The 18,197-nt window shown below is 49.2% G+C and overlaps 1 protein-coding gene and 1 pseudogene across 4 annotated transcripts; both read left to right on the forward strand.

Annotated features, from left to right (window-relative positions):
- Window positions 1-3,072: 3,072 nt before the first annotated feature.
- Window positions 3,073-17,032, forward strand: Mtg2 (mitochondrial ribosome associated GTPase 2). Of its 4 annotated transcripts, XM_032904925.1 has the most exons (8): window positions 3,074-3,202; window positions 4,969-5,083; window positions 10,029-10,236; window positions 13,140-13,287; window positions 14,472-14,587; window positions 15,175-15,393; window positions 15,576-15,714; window positions 16,508-17,032. In XM_032904925.1, exons 1-8 carry the CDS (start codon window positions 3,139-3,141, stop codon window positions 16,900-16,902), a joined length of 1,404 nt encoding a protein of 467 aa, XP_032760816.1. In that variant the 5' UTR covers window positions 3,074-3,138; the 3' UTR covers window positions 16,903-17,032. The 4 variants fall into 4 exon arrangements, with proteins under 4 accessions (XP_032760819.1, XP_032760816.1, XP_032760817.1 ...); XM_032904928.1 differs by lacking the exon at window positions 15,175-15,393 and having other exon boundaries at window positions 3,073-3,202; XM_032904926.1 differs by lacking the exon at window positions 4,969-5,083 and having other exon boundaries at window positions 3,077-3,198.
- On the forward strand, window positions 3,834-4,088 carry LOC116902613 (annotated as a pseudogene).
- Window positions 17,033-18,197: the final 1,165 nt, after the last annotated feature.

Raw genomic sequence — 18,197 nt, forward strand, 5'->3', positions numbered from 1 at the left:
GGGGTGCCATCAGGCCTGTCAGCCGGGATGCTTTCCCTTTATCTGTGTCTTATATATAGCCCAGACTGGCCTCAAACTCACTACATAACTGAGGCCGAACTTAACCATCCTCCTGCCTCCACTCCCAAGTACTGAGACCATAGGCGTGTACTACCACGCCTGAGTGTTTCCAGTTGATTGTTTTTAAAATATAAAACTTATCGGTAGCTCAGTGGGTAAGGCACTTTTGTGGGGTTTGCTTGAACTAATCTTAGTGGTCTTGCCGGAAAATACAGTGCAAGCTCTGTTTTACTCACAGAAGAGCCAAGGGCCACATTAAAAGACTTGTCTGTGGTAGCTTCCATATTAATCTAGGATGCCCTCCCTCTCCTGTGGGACTTGATATCAACAGCCATGGGTGTATATGTCTCCTAGGCATAGGGTTTAGGAAAACACACAGGCTGGCTATGTGACGGTTTTAACTTCATAGAAATGAGTTTCTGATCGATATGTGTCAGAAGTGTTAGCAACTTCATTTTAGGGACTCAGTCTTTTTTGCTCCTTTCCTTTCTGGCAGTTTCTATAAAACCAGTCTTGCAAGCTCAGCTGGGGGCTAAAATATCTCATTGAAAACGTCAAAACATTTTAAGCAACTGTGAAAATGGTTTTTATTACTTGCCAATCTGGGAATATGCCTTCTGCGTGTGCATATATGTGTATGTGTGTATCTGTGTGTGCGCGTTTGTGTATGTGTATGTTAAAGTGCTGTATTAGTGTGTGTATGTATGTGTGTATGTATGTGTGTATGTGTATGTTAAGTGCTGTATTTAGTGTTTGTTAATATTTTTTGAAAGAAAAGGACACTTAAAAAATATTATCACCCCAAAAGTTCAATCTGAAATGTCTTACATTAAGAATTTCTTGAATGTTGTGTATATATTTTTAAAAGCACTTTGTGAAATAGTTTATACATTTATTTCCTAATTTATACCTGATTTTGGTGTTAATATATTTAATGATTAATAATAATGTTTATTTAATGTTTTGTTCATTTTTATGTAATTTTGTGGGGAAAGGTGATGCCAGTGTTTTTCATTGCCTGTATTATAGCTTTTCTTCTGTTACATGAATGTTTGGAAAGTCCTAGGCTGAAATGAACCCTTTGTGCGGGCGTGGTTGACTGTGTTTTGTTTTCTGTGACCCCTCCTACTGAAGGCCAGAAAAGATTTAGAAATCACTGCTCATCCTTCCTCCTGTTTCCCAACATCCATTCAACATTTGGTGAACTTGACCACTGATGACTGGGGTTTTCAGATGTGCTGACCACTACCCAATGCTTAGCAGAAGCTGCGCACGTCAGAGGCCACGGTTGTACGGACACCTCAACAGACTTAGCAGATAGCACAGTGGGAGATGGGAAATGTCCGCAGAGGTACTGGATAGACACAGGCCTGGCCCAGGAAGGAGGTGTCTTCCTCTCCCGTCCTACCAGTTTTCAGACGTGGGCTTAAGTAATGAGTGTCCATTCAAACTTGTAAAAAGAGGACGACTTTCCATTAAAAACACTTTTTTAGCCATTACCTCATCTCTGTTTATTGAACAGGTTACGTCTGTCTTGTTATTTGTGAACGAAGTACAATTTTAAAACACCCTATCGTTTTCGCCCTTTTCTGTTTGGTTGGTTAGACAGAGGCTCCCTGTACAAAGCTGTCTCGCCTGGAACTCAGAGATCCCCCTGCCTCTGTTTCCGGAGACTGAGATTAAAGGCGTGAGACTCCGCACCTGGCTTTTCCCTGGTTTTGTGAGACAGGGTCACTGTGTGTCTCAGGATGGGCTGGAATTCACGGTGATTCTTCTGCTCAGGTTCCTCAGTGCCCTTATAGTAGACTTTTGGCTTCAGAGCTGTAGGGACCCCGGGCTCAGAGGCGGTGCCGCGCCTTCCGGCTTGCTGGTGCACTGCGCATGCGCGGCCAGAAGCCCGCCCCGGAAGCAGTCGAGCGAGCGGAGGTGGGAGCCTGCAGGGAGCCGGTGGGTGCGGGCGGTGTTTCCCGGTGTGCATTCTGCGGTGGCGGGTGGCTTGCGGGATGGCTGGGCGGGATTTCTGTGTGTCGTGGCTCAGATGGGGACGGCCCGTCCGGCCTGAGCGCCAGAAAGTTGGTTTCTGAGGGATACGTTCTTGCTTGAGCTTGGTGGTGCCCGCCTGTAAGCTCATCTGAGGCAGGTGGATTTCTAGGAGTTCGAGGCCCGCCTAGGCCACATAGTGAGACCATGAACAGAAAACGATGGCAGAATGTTACCCTTGCCCAGGTCTTTTGGAAAGCCTTTATGGATGCACTCCTCGGCGTGCCGCCCAACTGGGCATTTGACTTATCCTGAGTCCCTGCCTCCGCGGCTTTATTATTTTAAAGGTGAGGTAAAGAAACATTCTGCACACTAAGGATCGGTAGAGATGTGGCTGGGGTGAAAGCAAATAGCCTTGTTCCTACTCAGGAGCCTAAAGGACCAGGCTCAGAACAATTTTGGAGCTATCGGAGGTTTCCCTGCCTGCATGTGAACCAGCCTGGGAAACTGGAGTGCAGGGTCGGGAGCAGCTGTCCCTCCAGTCTGTCTGTCCCACAAGGCCCCATAGGGCAGGCACACCGGACCGCAGCGTTGTTGAACGCGTGCTTTATTTTGTTTTTGAAGCAGGCTTTCCCTGGCTCGCCTGGAAGTCAGACGCCTGTCTGGCTTCCAGAGTGCATCTGCCCACCACGCACAGCAGGAACACTTTTTTTTCTTCTTCTTCTGAGTGATGTGTAATTAAGTAAAAACCGTGTAATGTGAATTGTCAGGTGACAAAATGATACTCTGGTTTCTAAATATTTTCCACATGAAGAAGGAAGTAGATCACAAACACATGTAATGAAATGTAACAGTATGTAGCAGAAACAGTAGCCCCCCCCCAGCAAGATTTGATACCCTGTAGCAAAAGGAAAAGGAAATGCTTAGAATTCAGTTCGCTAACTGTAAATACTATGAATCCATCGTGTAAAAGAATCCAGCCTGTAAAAGAATAACACTGGAGGAATGAAAACGTTCCTCAAGAATGTTTTTCCCCCTTCTCCTTTTTTAAGACAGTTTCCACACATCTGGCTCCCTGGCTGGCCTTGAACTTGTTGTATGGTAGAGGATGACCTTGATAATCCCATCTTCCCACCTCCAACCACTGAGTGCAGCACAGTGAGTAAGTGATGGCACGCCTAGTGCCTGTGGTTTCCGGGGGGGTCCACCCCAGGGCTTCGTGCATGCTGGGAGGGCAAGCATCCTACCAACTGAGCTACACCCCTCTCCCACAGTGCTTTCTTTTTTCTCATTGAAGGCGTGGTGGCACGTGTTTCTAGCGCCAGCTACACAATCAGTTCAGTCAGTACACTGTGGAACCAGGGCAAAAGGTTCCTGGCATTTCCTCTTGTGGACAGTAGCCGGGAGCTCAGCATCCTGTATAGCAACAGTGACCCTCACGCTGTGGCACTGAAATTCCCTATGCATGAAAGCCTTGCTGTACAGCTCTAAAGTGTCTGGGATGTCAGCCTCCAGGCCCTGACTCTTCACTGGCCCAGCAACAGCACCATTAGAGAGTGAGCACGCTCTCCTAAGCTCCCTCTGCAGTGTGATGCCGGTGGGCCCTGCCCACTAGGGCTTTCTGTGACGGCACTATCCTTATCCGTCCTGCCTGGTGTAGTCCTGTGTGGCCTGTCACACTGAAGAACTAGGTACTTAGGCTTCATTTACTCTTGTAAGTGTGCCGATGCACACACACACACGTGCACATGTGTGGGTAAGAGGATATTAGGTGTCCTACAGAATGAGATAAAATACTAACCTGGCAGGGGAGTTAGTGATCGAAAAGGTGGATTTTTTTTTTTTTTTTTTTTTTTTTTTGGAGCTGGGGACCAACCCAGGGCCTTGTGCTTCCTAGGCAAGCGCCTACCACTGAGCTAAATCCCCAACCCCAAAAAAGGTGGATTTCTAAGGGTGGGGTTTCTCCAGATTGTCGGCCCCTTAACCTCCCCAGATGTGGAACTAACTGCATAATTTGTGGTAGCAGAGACTGTGTTCTCCAGCTCCTCAGATAAAACAGAAGAAAAACAAACAACTCCCAGAGCTGTAACTGCGTGTGGTGCTCACACCTGCAGTCTCAGCCCTCCCTGAGGTGGAGGCAGGGGGATCAAGGCCAGCCGAGGTAGAAAAAGGATTTCCAGGTGGCCTGGGTTACATGATAACCAATCCCATATCAGTAAATGTATTGGGTTGGCTGTGGGGGTTGGGTGGGGTTGGGTGAAGTCGCTTGCCTTTCAAGCTGGTGACCCAGGTTTGATCCTGGAGACTCTCGCTCTCATTCCCTGAGTCTGGATCTTCCTGTCTCGTCCTCCCTGTAGTATGTGTAGCTTTTCAAGTGCTGGAGTCCCAGCTCGAGTCCCTGTGCTCACACAGCAAGCATTCTTGCCCAGCGAGCCATCTCCCCGTTCCAATTGTATTTAATTTTAACTTTACCAATCCCAGTTGGCTGTAGACACTGGATGAGACAGTGCAGAGACAACATTAGGAAGGCAGTGAGAGATAGAACAGTAAGGGGAAAGAGGTTTCATTGAGTCCCTGGCAGGGTGCCACCCGCTAAAAGAGTGGCCACACAAACTGAAGGTGGGGAAAGGAGCGAGCTGCGGCAGTGTCCACCTCTGGTCTTAGCACTTAGAGGCAGAGGCAAATAGGTCTCTGTGAGTCCAGGCCTGCCAAGGCTATATGGTGAGACCTTGTCCCAAAACCAACCGCCCCAGCCCCCCCCCCCAAAAAAAAAGAAAACGCACCACAGGAAGCACAGAAAGAAGGAAGCATGCCAGAGCAGGCCCGAGTCTGTGTCAAGACTCCAGGTGGCTTTGCAGCTGTTCCTAACCTTTCAGTTGGGCTCCACCAGTGCCAAACCAGCTGATGGTGTCAGCCTGTGCCTTACAGGTCTAGCTGCTGGTGTGCCGGCAGGTGCCCACAGCAGAGCCAGAAAGAGTGCTTTTCCCTTGACGCACCACACTCCTATGACACTCTTCCCTTCATGCAGTAGCTCAAGTCCTTGGTGAGTTATGTTTCTGTTCTTTGCTTCCGTGTCTCCATTGTCAAATGAGAGTAGTAAAAGACTTTGCTCTGTGGAACCCTTATGGACACAGTGGGTTAATCACTGGAACCCACTTTAACAGGGACAGAATTCTGCAAGTAGCACACAGGGCTGGAGCATTTGCTGCTTGTTGGTTGGGCTTTTTTAATTGTGTTTAGATTTATTTATTTTATGTATGTGAGTACACTGTCACTGTCTTCAGAAACACCAGAAGAGGGCATCAGATCCCACTACAGATGGTTGTGAGCCACCATGTGGTTGCTGGAATTGAACCCAGGACCTCTACAAGAGCAGTCACTGCTCTTGACCATCTCTGGAGCCCCAGTTGATCGGTTTTTCAGGCAGGGTCTCATTTATCTCTGCCTGGCCTCACACCGTGTAGCTGAGGCTGGTCCTGAACTTGCTGAGGTAAAATATGTATACCAGCCTTGTGTGTTTATATAAAGTCTCTCTGTAGCCGAGAGCCTGGAAATCATAACAGCTTAGACTGACCTCAACGTCAAGGGAATCCTGCTCCCCTGAGCTCCACTGCAAGGGTTACAGACGAGAGATCCCATATCTGGCTCATGTTATTAATTTATTACAAAATGGTCTGGGGGTGACGTGGTGGTTAGAAGCACATGTTACTCTTACAGAGGACCCAGATTCAGTTCCCCAACATGCAGAGGTTCACAGCAATCCATAACTCCAGTTCCAGGGCATCTCATGCCTCTTCTGAGCTCCACGGGCACTGGGTGTTCATGTGGTGTACATTCATACGTGTGGGCAAAACACTCATAAAGTAAATGAGAAAAGTGTATTTTTAATTTACATTCAAGCGCTTTTCACATTTGAAAATTAGGTAGAGAAGATTGCTTTCTTTATTGTTGTTTTGTTTTTAACTTTTTTTTCCTTTCTTTTTTTTTTTTTTTTGGATCTGGGGACCGAACCCAGGCACTCTACCACTGAGCTAAATCCCCAACCCCTTGTTTTGTTTTTTTGAGACAGGTTTTCTCTATGTAACCTGGCTGGCAGGGAACTTACTCTGTAGACCAGGCTGGCCTCCAACATACACTCATCTGCCTCTGCCTCCTTAGTTCTGAGACTGAAGGTGTACACTACAAGACCTGGTAAATGGTTGCTGTCTTTAATTTCTAATTTATTGCTGCTGAGATATATATATATATATATATATGGAGGTTTGGATAAGCTTGGCCTTGTTGGAATAGGCATGGCCTTGTTGGAGGAAGTTTGTCACTGTGGGGGCCTTCAGATCAAGGTGTAGAACTTAGCTCCTCCAATGCCATGTCTGCCTGGAAGCTGCCATTCTCGAACCTTGATAATGGACTGAGGGGGCTGGAGAGATGGCTCAGCAGTTAAGAGCACCGACTGCTCTTCCAGAGGTCCTGAGTTCAATTCCCAGCAACCACATGGTGGCTCACAACCATCTGTGATGGATCTGATGCCCTCTTCTGGTGTGTCTGAAGACAGCTACAGTGTACTCATATATAATAAAATAAATATTTAAAAAAAGGGGACTGAACCTCTGAACCTGTAAGCCAGCCCCAATTAAATGCTGTCCTTATAAGAGTTGCCTTAGTCATGGTGTCTGTTCACAGCAGTGAAACCCTAAGACAGTATAATAATACATGGTACTATAAATGATTTTCCTGGGGTTTTCTATGTATTCAGTCTTTCTTATCTTCTCCTCTTTCTAAGATTTTTAAAAATGATATGTCTGTCTGCCTGTGGGTGTATACACAAAGAACAGAGTTCTGTGGAACCCAGTACAGGGGTTGGAGTTCCTACAAATGGTTAAGCTTCCTGATGTGGGTGCTGGGAACTGAGTTTGGGTCATCTGCAAGAACAGGCCACATCGTAATCACTGGGCCATCTCTAGCCCACAGCCTCCTTCTTCCTTTTTAACCACCTTAGCATTTGAGAGCCTGTGGCTCACAGGAGTGAACGTGGGCATCCCTGCCTTGCCTAGGTCTCAGGGGCAGCCACTCATGCTTTCCCTTATAAAGTGTGGCATCAGCCTCAGCCTGGCACTTGCCTTGTGCCAGGTGACATTTCTTCCCCATCCTGCTTGCTGAGGCCTTGGTTTCCCTACTGGGTGTCAAGAAGGTCCAGCCATGTGCCCTAGCATGCAGGCTAGGACCTGCCTGCAGAGGTGGCCTTGTGCTCTCTCAACAAACTCTGCTAGGCACTGGCCTGGGGTCCTCAGAGCAGCACGCTTTTCTGAGGAGTACTAGCCTCTAACTTTGCTTTGTGTGAAGGCTAGGCTTTGGTTTGGGACTACACGACACTGAACTCATAAAATGGGTTGGATAGTAATCTAATACATGTAAGTTTGAGGTTCTTTTTTGATAGCATTTACCAGGAACTTAACTACCAAGGCTGAAGTTTGGGAATGTTTTTTCTAGAAAGTGTGACTTCTCGAGGAGATGTAGGACTGTTTGTTCTTGTGCTTGTTTGAATCTTTGAAGATGTGCCCATGTGGTAGCCAGGTAGGAGCAGCGCATGGCTTCATTGAGTTGGAGCCTGGTCTATAGAGCAGGGTGAGTCTCAGAGTACCCCATGTGTGCAGAGTGTATAGGAATTCCTCTGCCACTTCTCTGTAAGTCTAGTCACTCCAAAGTAATCTGCTTTAAAAAGATTGCTTTCATAGTTAGGGCTGGGGTTGTAGCTCTGTGGTAGGGCATTTTATTGTTTATGTATTGAGCGCTTTATCTGCATGTACACCTTCGTGCATCAGATTCCATGTGGTTGCTGAGACTTGAACTCAGGACCTCTGGAAGAGCAGCCAGTGCTTTTAGCCACAAGCTATCTCTCCAGAGCCAATGAGCCATCTCTCTAGGTACTGGTAGAAATTAAAACAACAACAACAAAGAAACTTTGAGAGGGCTCAGTGGTTAAAAGTGTGACTGCTCGGTTGGGGATTTAGCTCAGTGGTAGAGCGCTTGCCTAGCAAGCGCAAGGCCCTGGGTTTGGTCTCCAGCTCCGAAAAAAAAAGGAAAAAAAAAAAAAAAAAACCACTAGGGTTCCATTCCCAGGACCCCCTGGAAGCTCAAACTGTCTGTAACACCAGTTCCAAGGGATCTGATAATCCACTTCTATATCCACAGATACTAGGTAGATATGTTCACATGTGCATGTATTGCACATACACGTAGGCAAAACACCCATATCCATAAAATAAAGTAATAAAGCATTCAAAAATGTAAAAAAACAAAAAAACCTTAGGGCCATCACGTTGCCTTAGGGTAGTGTGTGTCACCATGAAGTGGTGACACGGGGCCATGAGGCTAGGCTGGTTACTGGGCACATAAAGAAAGCCTTTAGGAGAAAGGAAGCCACCAACACAGCGTATGTGAGCAGCACTAGACTGCCAGACTGGATGTCTGTGTGTCTTAGGGTTTTATTGCTGTGAAGAGACACCATGGCCATGGCAACACTTATAAAGGAAGCATTTAACTGGAGCTGCTCATCAACCGGTATCGTCAAGGTGGGAAGCATAGCGGCCCACAGACATGGTGCTGGAGAAGAGAGTTCTACATCTGGACCAGCAGGCAGCATAAAGAGGGCCTCTGGGCCTCTGGGCCTCTGGGCCTGGCTTAAGCTTCTGAAACCTCAAAGCCCACCCAGCCCCAGCGGCACACTTCCTCCAACACAGCCACACCTAATATTGCTAACTCCCTATGGCCGGTTTCCATTCAAACCACCACAGTGTGTGAACATCTGGGGACATTGGTGTCACACAGCATCTAGATGTGGGTCCCATGGTTCTTAGAGGTAAAGCTGTCTGCAGGGCTGGGGCTACTGGGGGCATGGAAAGGTGCTGAGACCTATGGCACAAACCAGGAGGACTCAAAACTCCAAGCTGGACTTCTGCTGGCCACAGCAAGAACAATTGGAGGCTCAGACTCAGCACTGCCAAGAGCTTGTGCACTGACCAAGGAAGATGGGTACATGGATAATAAACTGGTGGTGTGTGGAGGAGCAGGATCCAGGGCAAGAGCAGGCAGAGAGGCCTTGCCCAGCAGCGTCCCTCCCTGTGGTGTACAGAGTGGCCCAGCCTACTGTGTGTGCTCAGCAGCTCAGCTCTCCCCTGGCCTCAGGGTTTTGTGTGTGTACCGTCATGGACGCATACCTTACATCCTAGCTGTCTTTCCTGCTGCAGGATGTGTGGTGGATGTTCAAGCTTTAACGCTGTCTGGCCTTTGTGAGGCAGGTCCCCACCCTGAAGCTGAAGGAGGGCACGTCACCTCATTAGAGCACAAGCCACTGAAGCTCAGAGGCCCCCATCACTCTCATCTCTCAGGAAATTAGAAGGATGGGAGCTGCCTGAGGAACAGAGGACGGAGACCACACAGACACTGCTTATTGTGTTCACAGTAGGACAGACGCCACGGTGCACCCCTGTGGGCCGGCCTGTCCTTGCCCAGCCTTTCCACTTTGAGGTGAAGAGACTGAGGCAACAGTTGCAAAGGTGGCTGTGTCTGGTGTGGGTGCCGTTACTCAGTGTTTCCCTGGTCAGTTGAATGGTTTCCAGCCACCCAAGAGCTCGCTCTTCAGGAACAATTTAGCAAACGGCTGCTTTCACTTAGAGAAATTCTCACTTGAGGTTTAGATTCCCTTTTAATAATCTCACCAAGCAGGTACTTCATATTCTCCTGGGAGGTTCACTCACCATTGCAAAGATTTAATTATCTGGACCTGTGTGCCCAGGCCCTGGCCTGAGTGCACACTGGCAGGCGGATACAGAAGCCCATGCACTGTGGGGTCCAACAGATCACTTCTCTGTTCAGCTCGTTTTCTCTGACATCGTTCTGGAGTTTGCCGTGTGCCAGGCTCCGCTCTCGCTCCAGTCTAAAGCTCATGTCTAACCAAGGGCCTTACTGGATCATTCTGAATGTTTTGTTAGGGCCATGGTACCTACCAGACTTGTCTTGGCCAGGACTTGCACTGTGTTTGACAGTGTTTTGAAATGGGCTCCATCCACATGTGCTGTCCTCAAGCCCAGCCAGCTGCTTCCTCTGCAAGCGTCATGCAGATTGCTCTCTGTGGGCATCACAGACCACGCTAAGCACCGGGAGCCTTCTGGGAAGAAGCTACTGTCAGAGAAGAAACTGGTAAGTCACTGCCTAGGGAGGATACCTTTAAGGCCCCAGCCCCACCCCAAGTGCCATTGCCTCTGTGTGTGTGTGTGTGTGTGTGTGTGTGTGTGTGTGTGTGTGTGTGTGTGTGTGTGTGTGTTTACTTGTGGAAGTCAGGGTAAAGGGTAGGATCCCTTGGAGTTACAGGCACCTGAAGTAGGTACTGTGATCCTAACTTGGGTTCCCTAGAATTGCAGAAGAACTCCTAACTGCTCCAGTGTCTCTAGTAGCATCTTTTGCATTCTGTGTCCTGCCATGGTGCACTACTGAGGGCTGCATGGAGCTCTTGAAGAGGTGACTGTGCCAAAGGCTTGCTGGCCTACAGAGCCCAGGAGGGGTCAAGGCCAGGGAAGGCTAAGGCCTGATTTGATTGATTGATTTGGAGTATTGGGAATGGAACCCAGGGCTTTTGCCTGAGTGCTGAAGTACTCCTTTTTTTGTTGTCGTTGTTTTGGGGGTTTTTTGTTTGTTTGTTTGTTTTGTTTGTTTGTTTTTTTGCCCCTGGAGCTGGGGACCGAACCCAGGGCCTTGCGCTTCCTAGGCAAGCGCTCTACCACTGAGCTAAATCCCTTGGGGTTCAGCTCTTAAGAGTACTTCAGGGGGTTGGGGATTTAGCTCAGTGGTAGAGCACTTGCCTAGCAAGCACAAGGCCCTGGGTTCAGTCCCCAGCTCCAAAAAAAAAAAAAAAAAAAGAGCTGAACCCTAGCCTTAAAACTGCATTCTGCTGTTTGGAGGCAGAAACTCGTGTGCCCTTATCCAGATGCCTTTAACTCCCTATGGAGCTGAAGGTGATCCTAATTCCTGATCCTCCTGTCTCCACCTCCTTAGTGGAAGGATTACAGACCTAGTCACCTTGTTCAGCTCTCCTAAGAGTATTTTTACCTACATTTACTGACTTATTTGCATTTAGCTGTTTTGAATATTCAAGTTCTGTTTTGACCCTGGGGACTGGGTATATCTTTAGTTTTAAGTTCTTTAAGGCCTATAATGAACAAGATGTCAGCTTGTTCATTTGTTTAATGCATTCAGGCGCCTGTGTGCATGCAGGTGCCTGTGTAATGTGTACGTGAAGGCCAGAAGACAAACTCTGTCATCCTTGGGAGCACTGTCTACTTCCTTTAATGGAGTCTCTCATCGGCCACCACAGCGGCTCCTTATATGGGCTCTGGGACCAAACCCATGAGGCTGCTACAGGATGTTTTACTTCTGTTTACAAGAACCTTTCATGGCTTGGCTTGGCTTGGCTTGGCTTGGCTTGGCTTGGTTTGGCTTGGCTTTGCTTTTCAAGACAGGGTTTCTCTGTGTAACAGCTTTGACTATCCTGGAGCTCAAATAAATCCTCCTGCCTCAGCCTCCAGAGTGCTGGGAATAAAAGTGTGTGCTGCCACTGCCACCCCACAGGCTGTCTCCTGATGAGCCTTGACTGAAGGACTTGCACATTAGGACTCACTTGGTGGACGAGCTTCAGTTGAGCAGCTGAGAAAAAAAACATGTTTCTTAAAGAAAAGAACTTTGGGAGCCTGATTGAGGAACACAGCATGGAGGCTCCCTGTGGGCGTCCCCTCCCAGCAGTTCATGCTGTATGGGATCCTTCCTGAGGGTTTCCGACCTGGTTTTTTCTCCAAGGTGGATTCTGGTTTTGTGGGTTCAGTGCAAACTTGCATTCTTTTTGAAGTAACAGCTTGTGGTTTTCCTCAGGGTGTGGCCAAGAAACCCTAGGATATTTGTTTTGGGGACTTTTTGTTTATTTTTGTGGTCTGAGGCATCAAATCCAGGACCTTACACGTGGTGACTTAATGCTGCACTGCTGAGCTCTACCCCAGCCTGGACACCTTTTTTCCCTTAAAAACAATTCAGTCCTGGGGACTGCAGTGATGCCTTGGTGATTAAGAGGACTTATTATTCTTGCAGAGGAATTGGGTTTGGTTCCCAACGCCTGCAGAGTAGCTCACGACTACCTGTAATTCAGTTCTAGGCGATCTGGCACACGTTTACACACATGTGGAACATATGCATATTCAGGCACATAGGTGTACGTATACACACACATAAAATAAGTATTCTATAGTCCAACGCCAGGGATGGAGGGGGCTCCAGCTGAAGAATGAGCTGCGTGCAGTGTATGAGTGTTCTGCCACACACGTACCTGTGTCCACAGAGGTCAGAAGAGGACTTCATTCAGATGTCCTGGGATAGAGTTACAGATGCTTGTGAGCCATGTGGGTGCTCAGAATAGAACCCAGGTCCTCTGCAACAATAGCAAGGGCTCTTAACTCTGAACCATCTTTCTAGCCCAGTTGGTTAACTCTTTTTCTTCACTGTGTTCTGCATTAATGGCCTAAAGAAAACCTTCCTGAGAAGGAAGGGCTGTGCCTACCTTCCTGCGTTTCACACATAAGCCCTCAGGTGGTGCCATGGAAAGTAGTCTCTCTGCATAGCTAAGCTCGGCGTGCCTCAATGGCCACCGTCTCCCACTGGCAGCTACAGTTTTCCTCTAGTAAAGACAGAGCTGGTGTTTTAGCAAGACAGTTCTGTCTGAAAGAAGCTAGAAGGACACTGTGTTCAGGGAACATTTCCTAAACAAGCTGTGCTCTCTAGAATTGCCCAGTTCTCTTTTGAAGTGTGCACACCATACCAGCCGCCCGCTGTGTGTACAGTGGTTCGCGTCAGCCCTCAGTGTGGGTGACCTGTAAGAGTGGGTCTTACCTGTGGCTTTTGGAGAGCACTGCAATCACATTAGCATGTTAGCCTCTAATGTCGGTAGAGAGGTACCTATCAAGTGGGTGGTAATGTGTATAAGTGTTTGCTTGCACATGTGTTTGTCTCCTGGAAGGGTTGCAGGGGTGCTAACATCCTCTGGTGCCTTTTACTCTCTGTAGAAAAGGCATTTCGTGGATCACCGGAGAGTGCTGTTCCGTGGAGGAAGTGGGGGCTCTGGCATGAGCTGCTTCCACAGTGAGCCCCGCAAGGAGTTCGGAGGCCCTGATGGTGGGGATGGAGGAAATGGTGGACACATCATCCTGAGAGGCATGTCCCCTGGGAGCAGCTGGGGAGGACAACCTACCTTCAGGGGCGGAGGTCCCGTGGCTTATGTTGTTTTGCATTTGCACTCAGACATGGTGTGTACGCAGCATCTTCATGAATTTTGTGCATGCTCAGCACCAGTGCACCAAGGCAAGAGACCTTGATTGCAGACACGGGTTGTTTCCCATCAGGAACCTCACAGCAGCCATGTCACAGGGTCAGAAAGTGCAGCAGGGCCTCGGCTGTACTGGGCACATGCTTGACATGAACATTCAGTGAGCTGGGGGCCAGCATCTTCACAGCATAATGAAGTTAGCTGCTTATTTTATGTGTACGAGTGCTATGCCTGAGTGTCTGTATGTTCCACATGTGTGCCCTGCAGAGGCCATCAGATCCCCTGGAAGCAGAATTATAGTCAGTTGTGAGCTGCCATTAGACGCTGGGAATGAACCTGCAGCCTCTGCATGAGCAGCCATGTTCCTAACCAGTAGCCCATCTCTTTAGCTCCCTAGGTGATTTTTGTTTGTTTGGTTGGTTTTTTGTTTGTTTGTTTTTTAATTTTTTTAAAAAAGATTTATTTATTGTATACAGTGTAGCTGTTTTCAGATACACCAAAGAAAGCAACAGTTCTCATTACAGATGGTTGTGAGCCACCATGTGGTTGCTGGGATTTGAACTCAGGACCTCTGGAAGAGCAGTCAGTGCTCTTAACCACTGAGCCATCTCTCCAGCCCTGTTTGTTTGTTTTTAATTGATAATAGTCATATGCACCTCATATTCTGATGCCTTCCTGTTGCAAGTTTGAGCAAATATCAAGCCAGCCAGGGCTACAAGACTGCATAGTGAGAGCTTGTCTCAAAGAAAGAAAAAAGAAAGCCCATGGCAATAGTGGTGGTTAGTGGAGCATGCCTTTAATCCCAGCACCCAGGAGAGGCAGGCAGAGGCAAGTAGATGTCTGTGAGTTCGAGGACAGCCAGAGCTAAACAGAGAAACTCTGTCTCGGGAAGAAAAAAAAGGTCATATTCTATTTCAGTTAGGATAATGAAGAGTGTGGGCGGCCAGCCGTACACCCAAGCCAGGGGAGGGGGAAGGGGAGGGTGACAGATGCAGGGCCACTGTTCTCTGCTCAGCAGCTGCATTGGCTGAGTCTTAACACAAAGGAACATGAGATTTTGCTCTCGCTCCAGTTGACCAGCAAGTCAAGTCCTTGTCCTCGGTCTTGTCCCAGTATCAGGGTTTCAGTGGAGAAGACGGTGGCAGTAAAAACTGCTTTGGACGCGGTGGTGCCACCCTCTACATCCAGGTAAGCTGAGGAGCTGGAGCAGGCTCAGTTCCCTTGGGTCCTAGTCACAGAGTCCATGGGTGACTAAAGCGCCTGGCTGGGAACAAAAGCAGCCAGTGCTGTGTTTTAGGAGTCTCATCCCCACACAAATGCCTTTGCACTGGTGTGGTACCATGTTGCTTCTGACCCAAGAGAGTCTAAAGGAGTGGCCCCCAAGAGGGAGCCAAGAACACACCTTCTGTGCCTAGGTGGGGGCAGCAACACCCAGGGTTCCACACTCCCATGCTGGTTCCCTGCTGCTTGGTTGTTTCACTTCAGAAAAGCCCCATACACAGATGGGTCTCTGGTACTGTGACAGGGCCTCACTGTGTGACCCAGGCTGTCCTTGAACTTGTAACCCCCCTGCCTCAGCTGCCTGAGTGCTAGAAGGCCAGTCTTACTATAACACAGTATGGGGCATCTGACTAGCCATAAAATCTCTTCAGGGCAGAGACATTTTGTTAGTTCTGGTGGCTGAAGAGAGCAGTTACCAGTGCCCCACCCCTCCTCTTCCTGGCTGTTATAGAACAGAACTTGATGACAGTGGTGGTGGTGGTGGTGCTTTTCAGGTCCCTGTGGGCACCTTGGTGAAAGAAGGAGATGAGATTGTGGCTGACCTCTCCCACCCGGGAGACGAGTATGTGGCAGCTCTCGGAGGTGCAGGAGGAAAAGGCAATCGTTTCTTTCTGGCCAATGACAACCGTGCCCCTGTAACTTGCACCCCTGGACAACCGGGTCAGGAGCGGGTCCTCTACTTGGAACTCAAGACAATGGCTCACGCTGGGATGGTACGCCCCTGTCTGTGCCACACCTTGAGGTAGTGGGGCCCTGAGGGCGGGCACACTGCCACCCAGGAGAGAATGGTGGCTTTCATTCATTCTCCCTGCCCCTGTGCTCCGTCTGTGCCAGCTGCTGGTGGCATTGACAGTGTCCTCCATGAGATCACAGGGCACTTTTACTTTGTTTCTAGGTTGGCTTCCCGAATGCTGGGAAATCCTCTCTCCTTCGAGCCATTTCAAATGCAAAACCTGCTGTAGCTTCCTACCCGTTCACCACCTTGAACCCTCACGTGGGGATTGTTCACTATGAAGGCCACCAACAGGTAGCAGGTAGTCTCCAAAACCCTGCCAGAGGATGGGTTTAAATGGCCCTTGATTCAGGAGAGCAATTATGTAACCCCTGCGTTTAGCTTCCCACTTAAAAAATGAGACATTGTTTTCCCTGATTGAAACAATTTTAATGAGTCTGTTCTCTGTCAAAGTCAACCCCTCCCCTCCCAGCCAAGAAATCTGATCTCTTCAGTTGGGAATTGTAATCTTGAGTTGGGAGCCTGAGGAGAGGACGGCCTCTTGCCTTCCTCTTTCTCTCCTGTGGAACTGGGCGGTATCAGTCATGCAGACAGCATGTGGTTTAAAAAGCCTTTCCTGTACCATTTTAAGAGGAAAACTTTTTTCCAGAAGATAATGTACCCATTAAAAATAGCAAGCCTGCTGGTAAGGTTATTTGTACAGCACTTTATATCTGCAGAGTGCACGATAGTGATTTGTATCCATAATCAAATTAGCCATAGAATGCAGGGAGCCATCTCCCTTTTTTGAAGCCTGAGAGACAGGAATGTGTTAAATCTTCCTCATTAGATTAATCCACCATGCCTGTCACCCAAATATTTCAGAGCACTTTGCAGACCTGAGAGCTGAGGTGCCTCAGTGTCTCTCGGCCTGCTGAGTCACCTGGGGGCGGATAAGTGGCTTCAATTCCCAGTGTTCCTTGAAAGTTGTAGAACATGAGATCTGGGCCAGAAAGGGTCTCCCTGAGGGGAGTCACCTGACGCCAAGGTTGAGCCCAGCACTGGGAGGCCGAGAACAGGACTCTGACCTGACATAACTCTTAAACCTCTTACAGTGGCAGACATCCCAGGAATCATCCGAGGCGCACACCAGAACAAGGGCCTGGGCCTCAGCTTCCTCAGGCATATCGAGCGTTGTCGCTTCTTCCTGTATGTGGTAGATCTTTCCTTGCCTGAGCCATGGACACAGGTTGACGATTTAAAATATGAACTAGAGAAGTATGAAGAAGGCCTGTCAGAGAGATCCCACGTGATCATTGCAAATAAGATTGATCTCCCGCAGGCCAGAGCCCACCTGCCTCAGCTCCAGGATCGCCTCGGACAGGAGGTCATAGCCCTGTCAGCACTGACTGGGGAGAACCTGGAGCAGCTGCTTCTACACCTGAAGGTGCTGCATGATGCCCACATAGAGGCCGAGCTGGAGCAGGGTCGCCAGCCTCTCAGGTGGTAGTGGGCACAGGGCTGTGTGCCCCAGGGCCAGTGTTGGACAGGGGTGGGCCAGCAGTCACAGGAAGCAAAAGCAACCTTTTTGTAAACTGCAAGCTGCTTTGAACTCCAGAGACTAAGTACTTGCTAATACATGAGTGTGTCAGTGTCTTGTTTTCCCACCTACTTGGGGCACCCTCCAAAATGCCCCCTGCCCTCTGTCCCAGGCTGATAGAGTGTTCTGTGCCACCTGTCCCTGAATTGGTGCTTGGTGTGCCTGTCACCCTTGCCGACTGGTTTGCTTGCTGGAGTTGACTCATTTGTGCTAATTAACACCTCATTAGGAGGAGGGCAGTGCTGCTGGCTGACAGTAGCAAACACTGCTGCCAGGCGGCCTGGGCACATGCAGCTGAGCAGCAGAGCCGTGGCTGGGCTTCTCACACAGGCCAGGACTTGTGGCCCAGTAGCCCTCGGTTTCCTTGTGTGGCTGGGTCTGCCCACAGTCCTGCAGCCTCTGTGCAGCTATCTGCTGCAGCCTCTGTGCAGCTATCTGCTGTGCCAGCATGTCAGGGAGGCAGGGTGCAGTGACCATATTCTGTTCTCCAGTGCCAGCTGACTGAGAACAGTGAGGGCCCAGCTCCTTCCCTGTTATTCCCAGAACACTGAGCTCTGTGGGGGCCGAACACCAAGGCAGCCTTGAGCTTCACGACTGAATGCACCCAATATCCGACCAGGCACGCAGCCTCTGGCTGTGCCTCAAGGATGCGCCAGCCGGTTGTCAACCAAAGGCAATGTGAACCTTAAATGCTGGCAGTGTTTCTGATACGTGGGCTCAGCTCAGCAGGATGTATGGAAGAACAGCCAGAGACCTGTCCCTGGAGGCAGAGACTGCCACCACTCTGCCCTGGCCAGAGGCTCAGCTCACAACTTACCTGAGCCTGTGAGTCAGCACCAGCCTCTTGCCAGGTAGAACCACTTTGCTCCTCCAGACTCTGCCCTATGGAGAGTGACCCCAGGTAGTACGGCTAGGGACCATATGTCCCAGAATATTCCCCAGGGAGGTTGATGCCTTAGTGTGGCCCCGGGGATCCTCAGAAGCACGATGAGAGGAAAATGAAAATGAGGCTCGTCTTTTGGGGAGACCCCTGCCCTAGAGTGAGGCTAGCCATGCTCTGGCACACAGGCAGGTCCCTCTGTGTTGGGTGGGGCTGCAGAAAGAGCAAGCCTGCCCTCAGCTTTCAGAAGCAATTCCGTTTTGATCTGCAGCTGGAACACGGGGTCCTTTTCCGGGAAGCTTTATTCTAATGTCTTATAATTTCA

Source organism: Rattus rattus, chromosome 5 (genome assembly GCF_011064425.1).
Source record: "Rattus rattus isolate New Zealand chromosome 5, Rrattus_CSIRO_v1, whole genome shotgun sequence".
Classification (NCBI taxonomy): Eukaryota; Metazoa; Chordata; class Mammalia; order Rodentia; family Muridae; genus Rattus; species Rattus rattus.